The 25,402-nt window shown below is 35.1% G+C and overlaps 1 protein-coding gene across 9 annotated transcripts in view; it reads left to right on the top strand.

Moving 5' to 3' along the window:
• Positions 1–25,402, top strand: part of THOC2 (THO complex subunit 2) — a 48,809-nt gene that overhangs the window by 7,897 nt on the left and 15,510 nt on the right. For 6 of the 9 annotated variants that reach the window (XM_015860748.3, XM_015860749.3, XM_015860751.3 and 3 more), the window contains exons 5-25: positions 1,716–1,786; positions 2,600–2,721; positions 3,541–3,674; positions 5,269–5,435; positions 6,240–6,332; positions 8,562–8,717; positions 11,184–11,356; positions 11,526–11,721; positions 12,237–12,278; positions 14,255–14,296; positions 16,230–16,360; positions 16,451–16,552; positions 17,735–17,819; positions 18,619–18,712; positions 19,150–19,230; positions 19,469–19,565; positions 21,291–21,408; positions 22,189–22,368; positions 22,969–23,133; positions 23,792–24,067; positions 24,844–24,985. In XM_015860748.3, the coding sequence (XP_015716234.1) occupies positions 1,716–1,786; positions 2,600–2,721; positions 3,541–3,674; positions 5,269–5,435; positions 6,240–6,332; positions 8,562–8,717; positions 11,184–11,356; positions 11,526–11,721; positions 12,237–12,278; positions 14,255–14,296; positions 16,230–16,360; positions 16,451–16,552; positions 17,735–17,819; positions 18,619–18,712; positions 19,150–19,230; positions 19,469–19,565; positions 21,291–21,408; positions 22,189–22,368; positions 22,969–23,133; positions 23,792–24,067; positions 24,844–24,985 (2,667 nt within the window). The remainder of the gene's footprint in view (positions 1–1,715; positions 1,787–2,599; positions 2,722–3,540; positions 3,675–5,268; positions 5,436–6,239; positions 6,333–8,561; positions 8,718–11,183; positions 11,357–11,525; positions 11,722–12,236; positions 12,279–14,254; positions 14,297–16,229; positions 16,361–16,450; positions 16,553–17,734; positions 17,820–18,618; positions 18,713–19,149; positions 19,231–19,468; positions 19,566–21,290; positions 21,409–22,188; positions 22,369–22,968; positions 23,134–23,791; positions 24,068–24,843; positions 24,986–25,402) is intronic. The other 3 variants (XM_085546297.1, XM_015860750.3, XM_085546298.1) reach the window with 3 other exon arrangements.

Raw genomic sequence — 25,402 nt, forward strand, 5'->3', positions numbered from 1 at the left:
GTCAATGCAACCAGTGATTTAATGTTGTTATAATTATGTAAAATAAACTGCATTACTTGTATGCAATCTTATGTTCTCAGAATGTGTTCTCTAAATGTTTTTATTTCCGCTGTCAGTTAAATGAAGCTTGTACTAATTGCCCGGAAACCTAAAGGTGACTGGAATCATTTGCCAACTTAATAGATTCTAAAAATTTGTACTTGTTACTTTGTTAGTAACTTCTGAATTTTTGTGTTGCATTTTGTTGATCCAAAGCTGTTTCTATCATTATTAGAATTTTAGTATCCTTACAGATCATAACTTCAACATCTTGCCCTATGGCTCTTTGTTCTTCTCAACAAATCTTGGTGAATTCTATTGGCAGTCTGTTCATCTCAGGTGTGGGTTTGACGGAGTTGGGTTTCAGCCAGTGTTGAGCCTGGCTGTGCACAGCACAATCAGTTACATTTTAATTTGTAGCTTGAATTCTGCATTTTGTACTTAATACATGTTGGTTATTTAATTCATAATATAACTCGTATAATTTTTTTCTTTGTAATAATTAGGTTTTTATAACGCAGTGCTATACTGTTACCTTTCACTTTTCAGCTGAGTTAGAGAACTTGAATGGGTTCTTCTTGAACTACTCCAATAACTGAAACTAATGTATCTGCTAGCTGAAATTATGTAGCCAAATGCCATCAGTCTACAAGGAGCAGAGAGATGTGGGAGTGGGAGCTATGTTTCAAACTGCAGAGGCAAAATGAAATTCAATATAACTTCTTGCTTATTTTTTCCCCGAATTTACTGTTTTCTTCCCCTCTAAGCTGTATCTGTTGCTATCAGGATTGCTTTTTTTTTCTCTGCAGGTAACATTCCATGTAGCACTTTGCATTGTATGAGAATTTTGAAACTGATTATTTTTCTTCAGATTCTTTGTGGTTTAAAGGCTTGGATACAAGGGCCCAAGCTGATCTGACATTCCTTTTACTCCAGTCCTGCTATGTCATTATTTTCCATTTTATTTAGTTTTGTTTCTTCAGATTTCTCTTGTTGTTGCTTTGTGGGTCTCGTTCTTCTGTGTGTTAATGGTAGTGTACGCCTTAGAGTCTGACCTTTTTATTTAACTGAGTTTCCACTCCTTTTTTCAGCTGCTCTAGATGAGCATTCTTTCTTGGTGGTTGTTTTATGGCCTCTCCTCCTCACAGGAATGAATTTCTGAATTGTATCCAGTCATTGACAAAAGAAAGACTGAAATACAGAATTATAGCTAGTATGAGACTGCAGACCAGGCAGTAAACAACAGTTATTCTGAAGTCCAGGCAAAAGAGGCTAGAACATTATGATGTTGAGGCTAGGATCACCCAGTTTTCTTCAGCAATTTGTATATCAATTCTTTTGTCTTACTGATTCTTAATGCTTGCTATAAACCTTGTACTAAGAGAAAAAGGAAGTGATGTTATGACATTCCTCTGGTTTCTCTTCTACCTTTCCACTTGATTTGTGGATGTGTGAGATTTGCTTCAAAATACTGCATGGGCATCAAGGTGAACTGAAAGGTAGCAGGAAGTCAGCAAGATACAAAGAAGCTACTTTGCATTTTGTCATTATTAGCATTTATCAGAATGATAATAAAGGAGGAAAGTATTTTAATTCTCTGAATGTGGCAAACAAGTTTTCACAAGTAATGATTTCTTCTTTTTCTTCTTCCCTATTGTCATTTTTCTTTGTTCTAGACATTGAAACAAGTTGTTTAGAGGAAAAAACTAAAAGGGATTGTTTTACTCAGCTGGTGTTATCCTGCTTGGTAAGTTCCATTTAGTAATTATGGATTTTACTAAAAGTATATACCAAAATCTGAGTAAGTGATTGGAGAATTTTAAAGGTCTCTAGTTATGATGGAAAGTGTCCTGATCAAAGCTGAAGTTGTGGCCTAACCTATGTCACACTTTTATTTTCCTGTTTTCAGAAAACACTGAATATAGCTTCAATATTGTAGCAGTGTGAACCTGCTGATTAAGTAGGATGTGATTGTTACCTTCTTCTCTGTCTGCATTTTTCAACTACCTTAGCTAATCTAATACTGACTGCTTTCTAAGTACCTTTATGTTTTGCATTATGGTGAGGTGGTATAGTAGTCCCTTGAGTACTTTTAAGGAGTTTTGAGAGACCATAACTTTTTCCCATCTCAGTTAAACAGAAACTTTGCTTCTGAAGTTTGTTTTGTAGGACTTGTTTATGCAACCAACTCTTGTCTTTTCAAGTAGCATTTCTAATGATGTAGAATAAGCTTAACTCACAAGAAAAATCATCCTATGAAACACAGGCTTTTCTTATGGATAATGGGAGAGTGGGCATAAGTTTTTACAAATATTTGGCTCTTGTATAATGTCCCTAGATGCTAAACAATGAGTACTTTGTAACCAGCAATTAACCTCTACATCTTGCTATTCAAGGTGTTCTTGTACATGACGTCTACCCTATGAAGTTCTAGTTTGGGATCAGTAGTTTCTGTTTTTTGTCCTGAAGGCATTGTTTTGAAATCAATGTGAGGATATATGATGTGTGTCTGGGTCTACAGAACTGACAAATCTGATGTATGTTTTTGGTTTTCTTTTAGTATCTTGTATCCGATACTGTCCTGAAGGAGCGTTTAGATCCAGAAACACTGGAGTCATTAGGACTTATCAAGCAGTCTCAACAGTTCAACCAGAAATCTGTCAAAATAAAGACGAAACTATTGTAAGTTGGGGGACAAAGGTTGTTTTGTTTTGTGTGTGTGTTTTTCTATTTTTTTATATTTTTTTGGATAGTGGGGTGAGAAAGGGCAGCGGTGTTTGATTTAGTAACAGTTCTCTAAGAAGAAAGGTTGTTTTAATAAAATACTCAATGTTTTGCTGCACTCTTAGGAAATCACTGATGATAATAGAACTTCATTAGCATTGTTCTGTTTCTCAAGAATGTGAAAACTAGAGACTGTTTTAACTTGGCCTATAGCTGTGGCCTTTTCTTTGCACAGATTGCTTTCTTCCATTTTATTTGTCACAAATGTTAATTTACAAAATAGGAGCAAATTTTTGTTGTTGTGTCTATCTGTTAAGCATAGGCAATTGGTGTTTCCATTAATGTGGTTATGCTAGTCCTAGCAACATAGTATATATTTTTGTATATGTATTTTTTCTTGCATCCAATGTTTCAGTCTCTGCATCAAAGAACACTTAAAACTACAATAAGTCCGAGTGAGCAGAGTGCTAAATTGATAGGCGGTTCTAAGATCGTTATGCATAGGATGCAAGAACAGGATTCATTGTTAGTATAAATGTGATCTTGCTTTTAAATGATCTAAATTTCAAATAAAAGGAGAACTGCATTTATTTGGAGAATGCTTGCTCCCTTAGAGGCTTTTGTTCAACTGCATTCTCCAGTTTTTCCAATAGCTGGTAAAACTTGAAATTTACTTAATTTATTCAAAATTAGCAATTTGTATAAGAAATTTAATATTTATAAGGTCATGAATTAACTTTACTATGCGAATGTTTTTTGATTTCTCTTTATTTGCAGTTACAAGCAACAGAAGTTTAATTTATTACGAGAGGAGAATGAAGGTTATGCAAAGCTGATTGCAGAACTGGGTCAAGACCTCTCTGGAAATATCACTAGTGATTTAATCCTTGAAAATATCAAATCCTTAATAGGTAAGGGATTTGTTGGAGGAATAGAGTCATTGATTTTTCTTAAATGGTCTAACAACCATGGAGGGTGACCTTAGCTGTTTGAGATCATCTGGGAATCAAATGATGACATGCAGGCATGTTGTGTTAACAACACATAGTGTGAGGTCATCTTTGACTGAATTATGACAATTGAAAGTTCCTGTTTCTTTGGGAAAACCAAGTTTTGCAAATGTTGTGTGCTTTCATTTAATATAAATACTGTATTTTCAGTAGGGTCCCAAACATACTTGCTGTGTGTTTCATTTCAGAAGATGCTCAGAAGTAATATCTTCTGAGGATGCTGGGAAATCTTTTAGCAGGTGGATTAGAAAGTAATGGTATTTTTTTGCAGTTGTACTAAATTCAGTGCATGATTATTGTAATTTCAGAGAAGTTGAACAAGTGGTTCTTCATGAAGGAACAAATTTTATTTGTATGTGTAACTCAGTGTGTGGGTTTTTTTCCTCCATGTTTCTTAATTGATATGTAGTAATCATAGCACCGTGAAGTGTGAAATACAGAGAATTGTAGGCATTTCCTGTTTAAAATATTTTTTAGGCTTTCTTTATGTAATGTGTTTATTTGCATTATTGCTTGTTTTATATAGTAACATTGCAGTCGTGTTCCAAAAGCTGTGCTAGTATTTTATAATTTCCCGTCATTCACAGTGTTTTGCTTGAGCATGCCAAATCCCATTAGCAATGCTCCTTGTTTTGGAAGAGAGCTACAGAAGATGGCTGTATTTATTTATTTTTCTCTTCTGGAATTTCGGATATTGCAGATAGGAAAAGTGACATTTTATTGGAATTCTAACTTACTCGGTCCTAATACAGTGGAAATAGCTTTAGGGGAAAGAAAACTGATTAATTAGATATCTGCATAGTGAATGTGCCTGGATTAAATTTTCTCATGATAAGAAGATGAAAGTAGTCTAAATGTAGATTGTTTTGCTGTGAATAATAGTACCTTATTTTGTGGTGTGTCTCCTGGGGTTTTGGTGAAATATAGATACATTTTCAGCATTGGCATAGGATGATCTACATCCCTGTTCTTGTTCCTGCTTCCTTCAAATAAATGAACTCCGTATGCTACCAGTAATACTGAATTGCTGTTACAGTGCAATTAGATGGGTCAGGATCTAGCTGCATTCCAGCTGCCACATCTTTGGATTGTGAAATATTGTACTGTGTTCACATGGCTCATTTGGTTGGCACACATTCATGTAGCCACAACGGGGGAAAGGAAGAAAGAAAGGAAGAAGGCTGTGCCTTCTGGTAGCACAATGGGATTAGTGGTATTTGCTTTGTATTTATCAAAATGTTGTCCTTAAGGTGGTATTTCATAGTTTTTGTGTAATTTGAATTGAAAGTCATGTTGACTGTCTTCACTTAATTCAGTCTTAGACATAAGTCAACAGTCAGCGTAGTTAAAGATAATCTAGATTGTTTTGTTACAGGTAATATTTTCTGTTAAAATTTATGCTTGATTTAACTTGAAAAACAAATGTGTGTGTGGGTTAATAACAGAATATAAATGAAAAGTAGCAATAGTGAACTCTTCTGTTCTTTTCCCCTAGGATGTTTTAACCTTGATCCTAACAGAGTTTTGGATATTATCCTAGAAGTCTATGAGTGCAGGCCTGAGTATGATGATTTCTTTGTACCACTGATAGAGTCTTACATGTACATGTGTGAACCTCAAACGCTATGCCATATCCTTGGGTTCAAATTCAAATTTTATCAGGTAATGTATTTGTGTTCTTAATTACTGTTTATGGTGGTTGGTTTTACTCAGTGCTGAACTTCAGTCAGCGGCAACGGATTTTTTTGCTTTTTTTTTTAACATAGTAATTAATCTGTTGTAAAATTCCAGTTTTAAAAGCAACAACTTCATGCCTTGAGTGGAATTCTCTGATGTATTTTAGAGCAGAATGTTTTCATCTGTCTGTCTTGGAAAAGCAACAGTTTTGATTGTGGCACCATTCATTTTAACTTACATAGTTATAGAAGCACAGTTGTTTATGAAACAGAAACCTTATCAAAAAGAAAAGGCTTATCATTTGGAGTGAAGAGCATGTTTGCAAGAGAATTCTGGATGATATTCAAGAAAGTCATAGGATCAGCGAGGTTGGAAAGTACCTCTGTGATCATCTAGTCCAACTGTCAATCCACCACCACCATGCTCACTACACCATGTCCCTAAGTGCTACATCCACGCTTTTCTTGAACACCTCTAAGGACAGTGACTTTCACTTCCCAGGGCAGCCTGTTCCAGTACCTGACCACTCTTTCAGAAAATATTTGAGTTTTTTTTTTTAATATGGGGAATTATATACAAGCACCATCAGCTGTGAATATAGTTGAATCTTGTCATTTCTGAAAATTTCTGATTGTATACTGCTGCTAATTCTAGTAAGATGGCAGAATGCCTTTGGAGTTGAATCACTTAAATAACGTGATAGCAAGGAGAACTGTGTTAATGTACCTTTCACCTTAAAGTAATTTCACTTATTTCATGGCTTCTTTTAATTCACAATCTTATCTTTAGGATCCAAGTGGTGAGACACCTTCCTCCCTCTACAGAGTTGCTGCTGTCCTGTTACAACATAATCTCATAGATCTGGAAGATCTTTATGTTCATGTAAGTGCTGAAGTGACAGTGCTACTTGGTCAGACACAAAAAGAACAAAGTATTTTTTTGAAAAAAGCCAGATGTTTTATTCTTAAAGCTTAAGCCTCATGATGTGTCTTCTGAAACATGTGTATGTACTTTTAGATTTCTCAGCTCTTTATATTGATGAGTAATTTCCTTTTAAGAGCTAGATTCTTTTGAGTGTCATACTTTTCTAAGTTTGGCTTTTGTAAAAAAGTGATAGAATGATCAACTGCTTACCTTTTATTTTAATACTGGCTTTTAAAAAAACTTAGATATTCCTGAACAGGCATGTAATTTCACATTAAAGAATTCTGAATTGTTAGCCTGCAAGAGCAAAATGAAGTTGCATGCTCTGATTTAATCTGAGAGAGACATTCTCAAGGCTGACATTCCATCATCCAGCCAGCATACTAATTTGACAGATGGTAAACAGAATGTTACAGTTATCAAAATATTTTTACATTATGCACCAGATTTTAATTTCACGATATTCATGTATTTCAAGACTCTTCAGTCTTCCACTGAAATCAAGGAAGTGAGCACTAATTAAAGTTATGGGAATCTTGGAATGTAGTTGTGCTGTTAATTTATGTAGCAGTTAATGGCATCAGTTGCAATCTGTTTGTTTCTTAGTTCATCTTTTTTCTTTTCTGGCTATAAGTATGTCAGGTGGAGCAGGAGTGGGAGTGGGTATCTCAGGTAATCAGTGTGGAGGGAGGAATACATGATGATAGTTTTAGTTATTAAGAAATGTTAATAAAGTTCCAAGGTGAATGCTTAGGTTGAGAATTAAGAACTTGCTCAGTCTTGGCTCAGACCTGAACAGGTATGCATGTTTTGTGACAGTCTCACAGCTGGAATGCCCCCTCCATTTATTTGCACTGCTTGCCTTTTGACATGTTGATTCTCAGTTTCATTTGCAATGTACTCCCATTTTGGAGTTCTCTGCCAGGCTGCAGGTCCTACCTTTGAATGTTTGAAGTGCCATTTTCTCACTCTTTTTCAGTCAGGCTTAGTTTCACTTCTTAGGGGAGTTTCATGAAATTATCTAATGCTACTTAGAATATAACACTTATATTCTGCACCTTCTGTGCAACAGTTGTTGGACGTATGCTTTGCATTAAGAACATCCTTATTCCCCCCCCACCCCTCAGATCTGCAAGACTTTTTACTCGTGCACAGATATCATGTATATAATAGATAGTGAATCCAAAAGATGTAGTTTACTCCTTGACTTTCCTCACCAGGGTATTTCTTGGTAAACTTGGCAGTAGGTTGTATTTAAAATGTCTTAATTTTCCTATTGGGTTGATTTTTTTCCCCCAAACTTGTAAGAAATGTACTTTTTATTTGATGTTGATGGTTGTCTTTCTTGTACTGTCAGTCAATATGAGGAGAGAACAATTTAAAAAAAAATAATAAAATCCCATGTTTAAAAACAGCAGCAGGTTACTTTGTCAGAGGTCTGAACTCTTCAGTAAGTTACAATTGTTTATTTGCAGTTAAAATTCTGAGCGTGATTTTAGGAATGAAATCTGAATGAATATGACGTTTGTCCCCCTCAAGAGCAGACATTTTCTTTTCTCTCACAACTTGAACTTTTAATTCTTGTGTGTAGGATTATCTTCCTTATTTGGTCAAGTACAAGATTATGCTCAGGCTTTACTGTACCACATTTCTTAATGCAACTCCTTTTAAGGGGTGGATGTTACACTTTCTTAACCCAAATTGCTGGTGAATAGAAAATGCTGTTAAGCACTAAATGGGGCTCCTTTAAAACAAAGGGCCATTGAACTGTATGTATGTGGGTTATCTATTCTTTCTTAGTAGTGAAATACAATTTTCTTCACATGATTAAAGGAAAATGTATGATGCTTTTGAGTATTCTCTTTGTTTTAAGGCATTTAATTTGTTTAACATGAACATCAATCATGTGCTTGGCTGTCACAAAAGCCTATTACTGAATAGTGATGGTAAGAGATAGGAAAGTAAACAGCATATTTTTAATCTTGATTAAAAGTCCTTGATTTAAGAAGTTTGTTAATAGTATATTTTCTGATGGGACTATGGTAACAAGAATAATCTTCCAAGAGGTAAGTTTGTGATTAGTGTCAAGGAAAAACAGAAGTTCTGCCTGGTGGTTAGTTGATGAATATCAGGAAGGAATAGATCACTTATTTCTGAAAATGAATAATGTTTTTCTTTTTTTCTTAGCTTCTTCCAGGGGATAATGCCATCATTGAAGAACACAAGCGAGAGATAGTGGAAGCTAAGCAAATTGTGAGAAAACTCACCATGGTTGTCTTATCCTCTGAGAAGACTGAGGAAAAGGAGAAGGAAAAAGAGAAAGAAGAGGAGAAAACTGAGAAGGTTTGTGTGTGAAAGCTTAGTTTTCAAGAAAAAAACTGTAAACTGAATGTAGTCTTTAACTATGAATGTATTTTTATATTTGTTTGAAAAGAAATACAGAGATATACAAGCATCTGTTTTTCTTGAAAGCTTTTGTCTGTGTACAGATCCCACTTCCATCATGCTAAATGTACAAACATGTATTCCTTGGGACTTAGTCTCTTGGTTTAAGGGTCTTGGTTCCTTGGCTAACTAATTGAATTCTTCCTTTCTTGTTGTATCAACTCCACTAAGTATGTCTGAACATTCATATACTTCAGTCTTTTAACAGCTGTGTTTTCTTGGTCTTGTGATTGTGTAATCCTATTTGATGCCTTACAAATGCAGACACAGACTGCAATCTTTTTCTCTCAGTCAAAAACAAGTAAAGAGTTACCAGACTCAAGAATGCTAATGTAATTATTCTGCATTGTATAAAAACATTTTAGTTGTATATTTTAAGTCAAAACTGTCATCTTTGCTTTCAGTAAGATCTGCATTATGGTGTAGTTGTGTATTTTGTATTTATGGTGCTACTGTGTCATGTCTTGTTCATGCTGTCCTACATCTAACTTGCCTAAGTGTATTCAAACTGTAGTTTAAAAAATGTTTGGGACTTTTTTCCCCTCTTCATTTCAGTGCTACTCAAATGTCTTATTTAAATAAAACACAGAAAAAAGGTCAATTGCTTACTATTTGCATGATGTAGTTGTATTGGAAAGGAGACAGAAATCCATGAGTACTAATGTCTCCTGCTCTTTGTTTTCTTTATCATTCTCATTCATGATATCCAGCTGTTCTGTCTACTTATTTCTACTTATATAGAATCAAGATAGGGTAGAACATCTCTGACCTTCCTTTCTCTTTTTCTTGACTAACTTGAAAAACCTAATTTCATTCTCATCCCTTAAGCAGCTGATGTGGTCACTGCTCTCTGGCTCCAAACTGCAGTTGTAATCTGCTGCTTAAACTGATTCTTTTCATTAGCTTTATTTATTTATTTATCTCTGTGCCACACAGCTTTTTATTATACCACATCATTTTGGTCTATCTCTTCTATGGTTAGATGAGGTTCCTCTGAAGCACACATCACAATATTGTGATGGAAGGACAAACTCTTAGGCATAAAGATCGTATGTTTTTAAAGTAATATCAGATGCAGAGAAGATTTAAATTTAAGAACTAGGTAATGTTAAGTTCTACCAGAAACTGGAATATTTTTCTGAAGGGGTTACGATGACGAGTAGCATGAACTGAGCTTGTGTGGTGAGGAAAATGAAGAGCTGAACTTAAACAACTTCTGTGATTCCTTGCACGCTGCTATGCAGTGCATACTGTTTGAGTCTTGTTTTTATTTAAAAAAAAACAAAAACATTTAATACATAAAAATACATTTAACAGTTCCTAATTTAGTTTCATTTAAGGCCATCAAGTGCTATTTTTTTGAGTAAAATGTATTACTGTATCATAATTGACTCTTAATAAGAATAGTTTAGTGTTGGCAAGTGCATTATCTTCTCTTGCCTTTTGAGATGCATTTAATGCATAACAAAACAATGCTGAAAGCAGATGAATAGCTACTTTAAAAATATATGTATATTGAGCTCCTAACTATGTATGGCAGTATGACTAGACTTCACATTAAGTCCAAATTGACTCTCCTGTGTCCTGTGCTTTTGCTGTTGGGGGGCATATTTCAGAAGAGCACGCTTGGTTGAGGACATACACATTCAGCAGTATGTGTGTGTGCTGTTTTGGAAATAGTAAGCAACAGTGAAGTCTGGTCATTAGCATCTAACAAGTATGTTTATAATGATTGAATAGATACAACTTGTAATTGTTTAAAAGCAACGTGATTTTCAAGAGATCTTTCATGCTGGAAGTGAATTTTAAGCTTTCTACTTGCACTGCTGGAGAGAAGTTTCCAAAAATTTCAGTAGAGAATCAACTTATCCTTTAGTTAGCATACTATAGGGTGACTGAAAACAACAATCCTTGGCATCAGAGGAACTGATATTTTAGAGGCTGATCTTGTTCTGATGTGCATGTATGTATTTTGAATAAAGAAAACCTGAAAATTCATTACTGTGATTTCACCATGGATATTGAGAGGAGCTGTATATGTTTCCACTCTGAAAATTTCCCCTTACTGTATACTAGGCTGTTCATGACCATCAGGAAAAAGAGTTGCAAGTGCTACAGTTTTGAAATAAGCAAAAGTCCATGCAAACCATAGTTGTTTTTTGCATGGATTAATTTTATTGTTGTTCATGTTTCCTTGTTGTGTAAACATCTAGCCAAATTTTGTTTTTCCATGTTGTATTTTGTATGTGTGTATATGTATGTTTTCTTCCCGGATTTCTTTTTGTAGGTTACAGCTGGCTACTGTTTAAAGAAAAGTATTAGACTTGATGAGCACGTTTTCATTAATTGTTTATTGTCTTGCAGCCTCCAGATAACCAGAAGCTTGGTTTATTGGAAGCTTTATTAAAAATTGGTGATTGGCAGCACGCACAAAGTATTATGGATCAGATGCCTCCATTTTATGCTACTTCACATAAGCCTATTGCGATTGCCCTTTGCCAGCTTGTACACGTGACAGTTGAACCTTTGTACCGCAGGTAAAGAGGAAAGTAAATTAAATAGTAGTTTCCACTAAATAGTGCAAAAATATGTAAAACTTACAAGCATAAATTCACTAATAGTACTACTTGTGTTGTCCTGTTCTTAAATATTTTCTTAAAATTTTCACTTCTGCTCAATGTGAAATGGTGTGCAACTTATTTTCAGGGTTGGTGTACCAAAAGGGGCTAAAGGGTCACCAGTTTCTCCTTTGCCAAATAAGAAAGCACCGAAACAAGCAGACAGCTTTGAAGACTTGAGAAAGGAAGTGTTCAACATGCTGTGCTACCTTGGCCCTCATCTCTCCCACGATCCCATTTTATTTGCAAAAGTGGTGCGCCTTGGAAAAGCATTTATGAAAGAGGTTGGTAAGATAAAACCACTTATTGAACCTGGGGAGAAGTGCTCATGCCTCTCATGTCAGAAGCTGCTCAAGCCTTCTTATGTATATATTAAAATAATGAAAAATAATTGGAGATTTTATGATCAATGAACATAAATCAACCTTTCTTGAATAGCTTAGACATAGTGGTTTTATAACTAGTATTAGTGATAACTACATGTATTGATATTTGAAAGATACCTTATATTACACTGCAATTGCAGTTAGTATAGAAATAATAGTTTCAAGTGAGCAATTTGTTTTACCTCTGCCAGCAGATTATAAGGGCTACTTTGTGATTAAGTTTTTAGTACCGAAGATTTATGAGAAAGCCCTTGTTTCCTTATGGATACACACATTAAAGTGGAGATTATTTTGTTATACTTTGGTTCACGTTTATAAATACATGTGCTTTGTTTTTTTTTAATGAGTAATAGAAAAATGGTAGCTTAATGTATTTATGAAAAGGATGAGCAACTCTTAGCTATTTGCTTTAGGCTGGAACTACGAAGAAATTCATCAGTGACAGAATGGTTAAGGTAACATAGGGAAAGTTTAACTGCATTATTGCCAGCAGCATGTTAAACTGTTTAACGCTCAGTAGTTGTATTTATAACTGGAGGTGATTTGTCTGTAAGCTAACCCATACAGTAGTTTAAAGTTCGACTACTAACATTGCATTGCAGCTTTCATGCTCAAGCATAGCTTGAAGATGATCTTGCACTTACTGGTGTGTTAGCTTACTGAGCTTTTTAATGGTGAGTGGAACAAAAAGAAAAAGAAGGAATTTTTGTAATTAAGACTAAAATCTTGAGAGGGTATTACTGTGAGAGAAAGATGGGAACATGAATCCACGATCATTGATAATTGAATTGGAAGTCCTGTTTCTTTAGGCAGAAGTTGAAGTTCATTTGTTCCTTCTTTCCACTAAGAAAATACAGTGAATATTTATATGCACATATGTTTTTGTTTGTGTATATAAATGTAGATTTCCTTGATACTTCAGTTACAGCCTCATTTTCAATGTAACCATGCAGAATCACTGCATATGTAATGAATGCATTTTATTTATGCATTTGAATTTCAATTCAACCATAAAGAAAATACCTTGCTATTTCTCTATTGGTTCTGCTCGCAATAATTAAGGAGCTCTCAAGTATGTTTAAAGTTTCTTCTGTAGAAGTTCTTTGTGATCTCCATTAGTGGTTACCAGTTTCATCAAGGAATCTGTGTAGCTAGTGATGGAATATGCTTTTTGTTTTTCTTAATGACAGTAAGTCTTACCAGCTCTTGATAAAATGTTGTACTTTGATTTGTATGCCAGAAACTTTAAATTTATACTACAGTGTAGCTCAGTGCAGTTATGGAATTGCTCACCAATTGGAGGCTTGGGTGTTTTCTGTTCTGAAATTGACCACAAGATTTATTTCTAGATAATGCATTTGTTTGGGTGGTAACAAGTATAACAAATCCCAGCAAATTTCCTCATGAAACCCAAACTTATTTTTTTTACTTCTTCTGTTGCTGATCTTGCATTGCAGGAGATCCGTCTTCATTTCAGGGTTTTGACAGAGACCAGAATGCCTTGTATCAGCAAAGTAATTTCACAAGCTACACGTGTACTGCTAAGAATATGTTAATTTACTCTGCATTGCTTTAAAAGCTGTTAGAGATGTAGGTTAAAAAAAAACAACACCAAAACTCTTTCCAGCAGATTCTCATCTGATTTTTGAATGCTTAGGGTGATTCTAAATATGGGATTTAATGGTATTTCATGGTATCTAATACTGAAATTTACAGGAAAATATAATTTTAGTGATGAATTGAATGAGATAAAAATGTTTCAAAGAAGGTAGAAAGCCAAGTGCAAGTGTGTGATTTGATTAGAGTCAAGATTTTGTCTTCATATGATAACAATCAGAGCAGTAATGAATTCTGTATTCGTGGGAGGTGAATTAATCTTAGGTTCCTGAAGTAAAAGCAGTATTATAAGCCTGATGGTATTTTTTAAAATATCAGTGGGTTTCATTTTTCCTTGTGTTGTTTTTTTTTTCCGGAAGAACTGTTTTCAAATACAACAATCCAGAATATAATTTTTTTTAAACTTTATCAAGGGGTTGCAAATGCTGCACACACAAACATAATGAATCCAAGGTATTTATGCATGAAGCTTACTTGTGTCCTCTATACAATTCAAAGCCGATGAAGGTAGATATTAAGACGTGGTTGCAGGAGGAAGGGGCCGTATCTAAATAGACGAAAGCACTGCAGCATGTAAATCCAAGAGCATACACTGCAGCAGATGGTGCTAATAAAAGTTGGAGAGGGTTTGTGTAGCTGTGTAGATGTCCTTCCACCCACTAGGCCTGCAACTATTTCAGTGTTAGGAGATCTGGAAAATAATTGCTAGGCATGTGACCATCTGGGTGTATGCTTGTGCTGAAAAAGCCTTGTTCTGAAACTGTTAAACATTAGATTAATTATTCTAAAATTAACTTCATTGTCTTTGTTATAGTTTCAGTCCGATGGAAGCAAGCAGGAAGATAAAGAGAAAATGGTGAGTGAGATTCTAAAAGACTTTAAATCCAGAAAAGAACGTAAGAATCAACTCTGCTAGAAACACTGTGTGTTTCTTGGCAGAGTTCTAAATGTTCTCGTAATCTCATTCCTCCCACACGCTGATTTTATTATGTATTTTAGATCAGTGAAATGGCAATCTATTTTTATTCATGGAGGTAAATTTATGTTGTCAATTTTAATCTTATCTTTTGAGGAGAGAGCTTTTTAGAGAGGAGGGAGTTGTTAAGAGAGTTTGAGACTAATAACTGTGCAGCCTTTCTTTCTCTGTACCATTTAATTCTTTACCAAAATATGCGTGATAGACTTGTCATTTTGGGCAAGTTTGAGCAGGTCGCAATTCTTAATTACCGTGTTGTTGGCACTTCCCACCTTCCTTCCCCTGGATTCCTCAAATTTGATTTTGTTCTTTTAGCATAGTTCCTTCTACTACTTAGTGGCTCTGAATCAGGTGGAGCACCTGAGTTATGTAAAGAGATTCTCACGATGGCATCTTATATCTTAAGTAATTTTTGGGGGGAAAGCATAGAAATGAGGAGAAATTAGATGTAGGGAAGGTACCCATAATACAAAGGGTAACTTCTTCATTGTGTAATTCAAGACTGGCCTCAGTGAAAGCTGGGTATCCAGTTGAGATCTTACTTATTATTGAATAAGTCTGATTTGACTTTTAAATGAACAAGCAACTTTTCTGTATCAAGTTGTTTTTACTTCTTTTTGTCATGATTTACTGACTACTGTAGTTATAGTGGGGGGGAAATAAAGTTTCTGAAATGTTGCTAAAAGCACTATCAATTAAGCGAGGATAGTTGAGTTCAGTTTTGTTAGTGTCACTGGAGATTTTTGAGTAACTTAACCAATGTCACCCATAGTTAATATGAACTCACGGCCTGGAGGTCACTGCCCTTCTGTAGGTACTGTTCACCTCATTCTGATATTGGAGTAGATTTCTATGGGTTAGAAAGATAACCATGTGGTTCAGGGAGTCAGTGGTAGGCTGAGTCTGTCCATGTCTTGTAGGAAGTTGTCCTAAGGGTAAAGTGACGCTGCTAATGAACTGACAAGTAGTGCATAAACTGGTTGGTTTTCCCTGACTGGAAGGGAACTGCTGCTTGGAAGAGAATAGCATTCATTACTGGAAAGGGGTTCTGACTTCTGGGCCTGTTGTTTCCATGACTGAGTCATTTGTTGCGAAGAAATCTCATTTGGAGACACAAGTAGCTGTTCATATGTGGAAGTGCGAATTATGTACTGACAGAGATAACTTTTTAGTGTTTGCATACTATGGTGTAGGATGTGATGCTAATGATTATGCTCTAGTGAAACTGTTCACTTAGCGCTAAGAAAATGACTCCAAGGGATTAAGCTGAAAGTAGTTATAAGCATTTTTGATGATGATTATTTGTTTTTCCTCTGTGGTTATTCTAGTATACTCAGTGGGAAACAGGAATGTTTTGTTTTTTTTTTTAAAGTTGATACTGAGAGCAAGAAAATGGGTACTCTGTGTCTTGAGGACATGTGTGATGCTCTCAGATTTAAATCCATAATTACAAAGGAATACCTTAATACACTGATGGTAGTTGCCAAAATAAATTCATTCTCTGCTGTTGCACTTCATGGAAGTCTGTAGTGTATCTTTTATGAATGATTTTAAAATTTCAATATAATGCACTGAAAATGGCTCCGTTATTACATCCAATAAATAAATATTGGCAAAATATATGGTTCATGAGTTGGCTAATAAATGATTTGATGAAACGTTTAAGTTCCTTTAGTATTGCTTGGTTTGTTTTTTTTCTTGTTTAGGAAGTCATAATCTTGTGGCCAACTTGTATTTTGTTATTTTACTAAGATGTTCAGTTCTTTGTGCTTTTTATTTCTGGTATTTACCCCGAGTTTTGTCTTTATCACAGGAGGTACTTTTTAGCTGCGTGTTGAGTATTACCGATCAAGTTCTGCTTCCTTCTCTTTCTTTGATGGACTGCAATGCGTGCATGTCTGAAGAATTATGGGGAATGTTCAAAACATTTCCATACCAGTACCGGTGAGTAGAATAGTTTGTTTCTGTTCTTTGAAAGTGGTCTACCTTAAACTGTCAGTATAAAAAGTATTTTCCCTTTGGTCGTCTTTGAAGGTACCGTCTTTATGGACAGTGGAAGAACGAAACATACAATAGTCATCCACTCCTAGTAAAAGTTAAAGCTCAAACCATAGACCGAGCCAAGTACATCATGAAGTAAGTAGTCTGATTCCATAAATTATCATCTGTAATACTGTGTATGGCATTTCACCAACTGGGAAAAAAAAGCCAACCCGTGACAAATATATTCCTTTCCTAATGACTCAGTTTCATTGATAATCTTTGCTTGTAAAATATTTGATGTACAGAGATTTTAAAACTGTCAAATTAATAATAATGCAGAGTAGTTAGCCACAAATAAGAATTCTTCATTTGGAAAGTGACCCACTAAGTGGCTTAAAAACTTTTCTGTGGATGTGCTGCTGTTGATGAATTCTTTGTTTATGGGAGTGCTACAGATGGTATGGACACTCTTTAGTCCCAACAGAGTAAAAAGTCTTGTCATTTTCTGCCAGAAAAGGAAGGTGAATTGAGTGGTTTGTTCTCATCTTCAAGCAGGTGTAGCTCAATTTGAGATTTATCTTAAAATATGGCATCCGTGTGATATCGTTGTCAGGGGTTTGGATTCTACTTGCTGTGTAGTTTGGTCCAAAAGCAAATACTATGTTTTATTTTTATTTTTTTAATGCAGTTAATTGGGATATTCCTGTCTTGCCCATATAAAAAGGTTCTAAGAGGCTTTGGACTGCAGTTGTGAAATCTAGGAAGGATTATGATCCCCTCTTCTGTCTTGGAGTATAGCTGGAGTAGATGATAAAAGTTTGTGTCCCTTCTGCTACAGTAGGTTTCTGCTGTGCAGATGAGTCACAATGCTGACAGTTGTTAATGATATGAGAAGCCTGTAAATCAAAGGTATAGTTGTTTGTGCTTGTACTGGCCATTTCACCGTGTTACTGGCCAATTTGTTTAAAGGTGTTATCTAATTTAAATCCTGTTCTGCTTCCAGGTAGAGCATTGAGACTGGGAACTGTTATTTGGGAATTTTGGAGTACAATTTAAAAGAGAACAGTGTTGTTTGATTTATTCTATAAATCCTTGTTATGTACCAAAGTCTGGATTCATTTCCAATGATCATCTTCATACTGGAGGTGCTCATGGGAAGTGGAAATGCAATATGGTCTCCTTCCAAAGGTTCTAGCAAGACTTTGACAATTGGCAAAATTTCTTCTCTAATACTTTGATACAATTAAGTTGTACTTTCAGCTTATCACAGAGGTTATCATTTAATTCTACTATTCTCTTAACTCGACTTTTGTAATAAAGCATTCTCTTTTACAGGCGTCTAACTAAGGAAAATGTGAAGCCATCTGGAAGACAGATTGGGAAACTCAGCCATGCCAATCCTACCATTTTATTTGATTATGTATGTAATTACATGTAATTAAACACCATCATATCCTAACTATAGATAATTCAGAATGAAAAGGGACCTATGGTATAATGAGTGCAGTTCAAACTTTTTCAAGTTTGCATCACAAAATTAAGTGTGGTACTTTGCTGGTAGTACAGAAACAAAAATGTGAGATGGTAAATGTGACGATAGCTATTGAATAACTTAAAACTGAACTGAAAATTGCATCTGTGTATGCATATGAGTTTAGTTTCTCACTGGTGAGATGGGAGTGAGGTGCCATAATAGGGTTATGGGGGAATGATCTACCCGTTAGTGTTCAGATGTTACTTGAAGAAATTAATACTTAAGCAGATGTGTGTTCATGTGTATAAATTGTGTAGGAGAGGGAACACTGCGGAACTTGATACAATTCACTTGTATTCTTTTCTGAACTAGTAGTAATTTTAGGGAAGTAGCAACAGAGACTTAATGGTAAGGTTTAGAATTCTTGAGAGGTCTTATGGACAATGAAGTATTTTGGTGATGTTTGTTTTTAGTTATTCTAAAGTTGTAATTGTCTGATTTTAAGGAAAATACAAGCATAAAATTATATTTAGACCTTAGGGATGCGTTTCACTGATTTATCAAAGATACTAAGTAAATCAGTCAGGTTACCTGTACTTTGGATGTGGTTTAGATCTAAAACTATTTTCAAGAAGTGTTTTGTGTAGGTTTTAAAGACAAATGTAGTTTAACAGTCTAGGTTTGTTACATGAAATATGAGATAATGTTCTTTTTTCAGCTCAACTTGTCTTTTTGTTTCTTTCAGATTTTATCACAAATACAAAAATACGATAACTTAATAACTCCAGTTGTTGATTCACTGAAATACCTCACTTCACTAAATTATGACGTCTTGGCATGTATCCTTTTATGTAAATAATACATCTGATGCCAATATAGTTGTAGCTGCATTAAATCTCTCCTGTCAGTAAATACTATTTTTGCTGTTGCTGCTATTTGCTGGAAATTTTAGTGAGTTTCCAATAGTTCTTTACACATCCTGAATTACAGAGCACTGTTTGCTCTTTCTACTTCACAGTGTAAAAAGTAATTTCCTCTTTTGTTTTACTGCTTTCACTCTGCAGAGTAAGCCTGTACATTGTAGGTTAAATAATTAACTGTTTTCTTTATTACTTGTTAAAAACAGAACTGTATGTTACTGCATCCTTCATATTGTGCTTGCTTTACTTGCTTATCATACTGATACATTACAAATTGTGGAACTGGTAACAAAAGTTCTGTATAGGTTCTGTTTTGACAAACAGAGAAAAACATGTTCTCTCTAACTCCACTAAAGACTGTATCATTGAAGCTCTGGCAAACCCCGAGAAGGAGAGAATGAAGCACGACGACACTACTATCTCAAGCTGGCTGCAGAGTTAGTATTTTTATTTCATTACATTAACGTTTAAGATAAAATGCTTAGTCCTCCCTTGGATCTACTTGTTAATTTTTCAAAAGGAGATCTGACAAGTTTATTAAATTAGAAAACATTTTTTTATCTTTATATTACAGGAACATACATGCTGCTAAGTTTTTATTTGTATTGAATTAATGCTTATTTTCTTTTACTTAATGCCTTGAGGTTCAATCACAACTGTTTTTCCTTACTTTAGGTCTGGCTAGCTTTTGTGGTGCTGTTTTCAGAAAATACCCAATTGAACTTGCTGGTCTGCTTCAATACGTAGCCAACCAATTGAAAGCTGGGAAAAGGTAAGTCGTGCTCAATTGATACTCATAAACTACCATTTTCTTTCTTTTTCTGGCTGCTGCTTTAGCTGGTATGTGAGGACTTGACTAGTAGATACTCCAGTAATAATCCTCCACTCATTTTACCAGAAAGCTTAAGAAATTTAGAAGAAAGAATAAGATATTTGCTGGGCTTTTCTTTGTAATTGTTTAGCTGTGGCATGTTATTGTTTTAAAGGCTCTTTTTTTTAATCTGTAAGGTATTTAATACAGTTTTCTTACCTAACCAGGCAAAAGGAAAAAAATAAAAATAAAAGCCCTACCAGTGTGTAATACGATCATAGAAAAAATTGCCTTCTTTAAAAAAAAAAAAAAAAAGAAAATAAACTATCAATAACTGCAATTTTAAAAAAGGATTAAATTGTTCAAAATTGTAGGTTTTTTCTCATGTCTTTCTACAGGGATCTCTTAGTGTTTTTTATTGTTTTAAATACTTATTTAATGACCTTTGAACTGCTTTTTTTGTGTCAGTGTTGACCATTCACAAGAAATTTTTTAAACAAAGCTTGTGGTTTGAATCTTCCTTATGTTCTTTTGTCCATCCACCCTCATCAGTTAGTATTACTGCTTCCTTATTTAATTAACTTTAATGGACTATTTCTTATTGCGTAGGTGAGTATTGATTTATATTCTGTTATGAACCCCTACATGGTTGCAGCAGGAGGTAATGCAGCATGCTACATTAGGGTATTTATGTTGAGAACTCCTAGGTATTTTTTCCCCTTCCCTGCAATGTAGACATTCAGTCTCATGTGCTCCCCTGTCCCCAATTTGTTTTGTATTCTGATGGTGGTACAAAGACATTGAGCTACAGAGAAGGGTAAGTAGTATTTCTTGTCTTTCCCATGAGTTACATGTTATGACTAAATATTTTGAGGAAATAATTTTTATATTAAAATTAATATTTGGGATCGTAGAAATAATATTCTTGCCATTGTGACTGGAACATTCCAGTGTTTGGATTGAAGTATATGCTGGCATTGCACAGTTCCTAAACAGAAAATTACAGCTTACAGCCGGAAAACAAACAAAAATATATAAATAGTATTATATATTTAAATTCATAACTTTTTGTGACCTACTTAGAAAAAGATGTTGACCCAAATTTCAGATACTAGAATAAAATTGCCTTCTAGAGTGTTTATGATACAACTTGTGTACTTCTGATGAGGAAGAGTTATCACCCTTAGGGAATTCAGAGCATGAAGTAAAGCTTAGTTGCTGGAGGGCATGATTATTGGAGTGTGTTGTATATTTCTGTGTTCTAAGTGAAAAATGTCTGCTGTGTTCCAAATCAACTCTCAAGACTAATTTTGCTAGTCCATTTCTAAGACAATACTGTTGTAGAAGTTGGAAAGAGAAAGAATGTTCAGAGATTTCCTTGTTTATTGTGGATGTGATATAGATCTGGTAGGAAGCATGTAAAACAACAGAAATAAGCTCTAAAGCTCGATATTTTTAAATATGCTGAACTCTGTTTTTCCATAAAGTTTGAATACAACTCTTGAATGATCATGTTGTCCTCTCATAGAGAAGTCCTTGTATGCAATGGCATCCTGTTATTATTTGTCCCCATGTTAAAATGATTTTAACATCTAATACCTTGTTACTGTCTTCTGTGTATTGAATGTTGTAGCTTATGTTTCTTAAACAATTTTTCTTGTTTTTACTCCACTGTTTTCTGTGCAGCTTTGATTTGCTTATTTTAAAGGAGGTAGTACAAAAAATGGCAGGGATAGAAATTACAGAAGAAATGACAATGGAACAATTGGAAGCCATGACTGGTGGAGAACAACTAAAAGCTGAGGTGTGTTGATGTTAAATTTAATTAATAGCTGTTGCTTATTAATGGTGTTTCTAAATACTGATTCATGACCTCTGGCAGTGTAGCTGAGAGAGGTGTTGCTACTTTTATCACAGAACTTTCTACTCCATTGAATTTACAAGCCTTGCAGACAGGCAGCCAAGACAAAGTATACTTGAGCTTTAGTTTGCTGTGCTTCACAGCATCCCATATTAATGAAAGCAGCCTTCATTATTTGGAGTTCCATGACAGGTTGCAAATTATAGCAGCTGGTGCACTTGTATGTTGTGCAGTCCTGCTGTTTTAGAACTGATTGGAGTGTGGTCAATCCATGTTGAGTGAAGTACCATTGTAAGCCTTCTTAATGGTTAAAGCTGTTGCAGACTTGTCTTCAAAGACTTAATGAGTCTGGCCTAGGTAATTCCTTGGGCAGATGAATAGCTACACTCTGAACTAAAACTAGAAGTTTCTTTATTGAAAATGGGGAAGAGACTTTGAGCAGATCACAGATGAAACTTAGATCTAAAGATGTAGTGTCAGATGCTCATGATGAGAAGTCACTTTTCATTTTCTGGGTAGAAGACTAGTAGCATGCAAGATGAATTTGTTTTTTATTCTAATGTATGACTAACAGCATAGGATCCACTGAGGTTTTTATAAAGAAACTAGAAACTATAGTGATGTTAATTTGTCAGAATTTCTGCAGTCAGAAGTATGTATGGTTTACATTTTTTTTAATGTACTGTTTCCAGATTTAAGCAACTTTTTTTCTGTACTGTGCAGGGTGGATACTTTGGCCAAATTAGGAATACAAAGAAGTCTTCTCAGAGACTGAAGGATGCGTTATTAGACCACGATCTTGCCCTTCCACTATGCCTGCTTATGGCTCAACAGAGAAATGGTGTGATCTTTCAAGAAGGAGGGGAAAAGCATCTGAAGCTAGTGGGAAAACTGTATGATCAAGTAAGTTAAAAATACATAAGAATTAATCCTTTTCTTTGGTAATCTGTAATGTGTCAGTATTCTATATGAGCACAACATACTTTGTTTTAATCTGCAGTGATCACACTTTTATGTTGACAACTGACATTCATGTATTATAATATATACTTAGTACCTCTGAATAAAAGATAAGAATGTCCTTTGTCATCAGAAATAAGAGCTTAAGTTTTTAGGTTGACTATCATGTTTTTCTGATGTTACTTTTTTGGATGAACTTTTTGTTAGTGGAATTCAGGCTTAAAACTTCCTTCTGTTGCCTTAGGCAGTAGGAAGTAGTTTAATTCCAGTAGAACAGAGGGCTCTTACAGTTCTGCTGGCTTTCATAAGGCTTTTCCTTGGATGCAGTTGAGTCAGCATTGATGAGGGGTAGAAGTTTGTGGCATGGAATTTTTTTACTTCCAAGTGGAATTTCTTTCTATTGTGTTAATGCTTTTATTTTAAAAACAAACAGCCACCACTACTCCCCCCACCCAAACAAGCCAACAAGGATCTTTCAAGTCCTCCCAAGCTCAATTTCTGAACAAAAAAAACCCTGATCTCTAACTTTTCCTTTTCACATAGTGCCATGACACCCTGGTACAGTTTGGTGGGTTTTTAGCATCCAATCTGAGCACAGAGGATTACATTAAGCGAGTGCCTTCAATTGATGTTCTTTGTAATGAGTTTCACACGCCTCATGATGCTGCATTTTTCCTTTCAAGACCCATGTATGCGCACCAAATTTCAGTAAGTAGAACTCGTTTCATTTCTGTCTACTGTTACGAGATGCCCATTTACATGTTATAATTGTGTTGGGATCCTGCACAGATTGTCTACTGAATAAGAGTTCTAGGTGCTTTTTTGAACAGTTGAGGTAGAACCAGAAGCTGTGGTTTGGAAGAGATTCTGCTTTATCTTCATAGGGAAAATATAGGCCATGTGCCAGCTTTTGCACAAGTGATAGCAGTTGTAGCTAATGATTTCAACTCTTTTGATAATTTGGGTGATCAAGAGTTCTCCCACCCAGATTTCCCCAAATATGTAGTTTTTTGTGGCTATTTTAGATGTTTCTTGCTGTGGAGAGAAATGCTGCAGCTGTCAAAAGGTGAGGTATAAAAGGAAGAGGCAAGATAAATTTGTCCCTGCAACTAAAAAAAGTATTGAAAACAGTTTTTCAGCATAATATAATACCTTGCTGTAAGAAGTAGTGAGCTGAAAGATGATAGCATCAGTGAGGATGATATGCAGCATGGATGCATACTAAAAGTATACATAAAATTGTATATAAATTTTGTTTTGTAAAGATGATTTTCATAGAAAATTTTCTGAGAAGCTGAATTAAATTTGGTTCACATATGGAGGTAACAAACTTTTGTTTTCTTTTTTCATTTTTTTTTTTCCCCAGTCCAAGTATGATGAACTTAAAAAAGCTGAAAAGGGAAATAAACAGCAACACAAAGTTCACAAATACATTACAGCATGTGAACTGGTGATGGCTCCCGTTCATGAAGCTGTGATCTCTCTGCACCCTCCCAAGGTTTGGGATGACATCAGTCCTCAGTTTTATGCCACATTCTGGTCTCTGACTATGTATGACCTTGCTGTCCCACACAGCAGCTATGACAGAGAAGTCAATAAACTTAAAGTCCAGATGAAAGCCATAGATGACAATCAGGAAATGGTATGTTTGTGATTTCTCTTCTTTTGCTCCGGTTTCACTTTTCATTAAATCCTACATTAAGATATAAGTTTTCCTTTGTGCTAAGGAAGGGAGTTATCTTCACACACTGATATCACTGATAGCATTACTGGTTGTCTCCCAGCAGAGATGAAACCTTTCCTGCAACTGCAAGTTATCTATGCATAATTTGCATTTTAAATATTGCTCTCTTTTGTAGAGTAAAGTAGACTCCATGGTGGTAGGTAGGCATTTATTTTGGTAGAAATCTATGAAAAATGAACTGCTGACTTGTAGTGCATGACAGGATGACAAAGTTCTACTCTGAGTTAGTCATTTACTTGGAGTTTCATCTGTTTTATGTAATCATATTTTCGGGTTAAGCCAACCAAAGTTAAACCTGTGTTAACTGAATAAATTGGTCTGTTGATAGAGGTTTGTGTCAGCTGATTCATCCATTCCGATTTCTCATGGTTACATGCTTTAGACTTCCTTACAATTCCAGCTTCAAAACTACCAGTGGCTCCATTAAATAAAAATTAGTGGAAAATCTTGTCTTTCAGATAAGTCTTGTCACATCTGTATCTGTACTTTGGCTGTTCACTTAACATCATTAGTTATCCATTGTTAATGAATCAGCTCACAATTAGAGCTGAATGCTATTTAGAGAAATAGCTTTTCACATATTTCTCAGCATTACCAGACATTTAATTGCTCTGTACCTAGTGTAAGTAGTATTAGTGTAAGTATATTAAATGAATTGCATTGACATTTTACAGCCTCCAAATAAAAAGAAAAAAGAAAAAGAACGTTGCACTGCTCTTCAGGACAAGCTCCTTGAAGAGGAGAAGAAACAGCTAGAGCACGTTCAAAGAGTTTTACAGAGACTGAAATTAGAGAAGGATAACTGGCTTCTGGCAAGTAAGTGTGTGTATGTAGTTGTTGCTGTCCCCAGAACTAAAAGTTCAGTTCTGCCATGAAGTAACTTCTAATTTGAATGTAGTGTGTCTTTGTAAATGCTGAGTAGTTCCTTTTAGGGAGATGTTTTATTTGCTTCTTGCAATGGCAAGGCCTTTTAATATTGTACTGACTTAGAAAATAAGAGCAGGACGGATTTGATGTGAGGTGATAGTTACAAGAGGGTTTGCACATCAGTTGCTGTATTGCAGGTCATAGAAATGTGAACAGCCAGTGAGTGATTAGAGTTAACTTTGAGCACAGTGATGAGGAGCAGTATGCAGAATCTCAGTAATTGAAGGAGTTTATGGTAATTTTTCTGAGCTTTTTTCCATTGTAACAAAAGATTTTTTGCTGTAAGAAATAAAGGTCTGCTAGAAT

Source organism: Coturnix japonica, chromosome 4, assembly GCF_054131305.1.
Source record: "Coturnix japonica strain WE chromosome 4, WE-NBRP24, whole genome shotgun sequence".
Taxonomy (NCBI): Eukaryota; Metazoa; Chordata; class Aves; order Galliformes; family Phasianidae; genus Coturnix; species Coturnix japonica.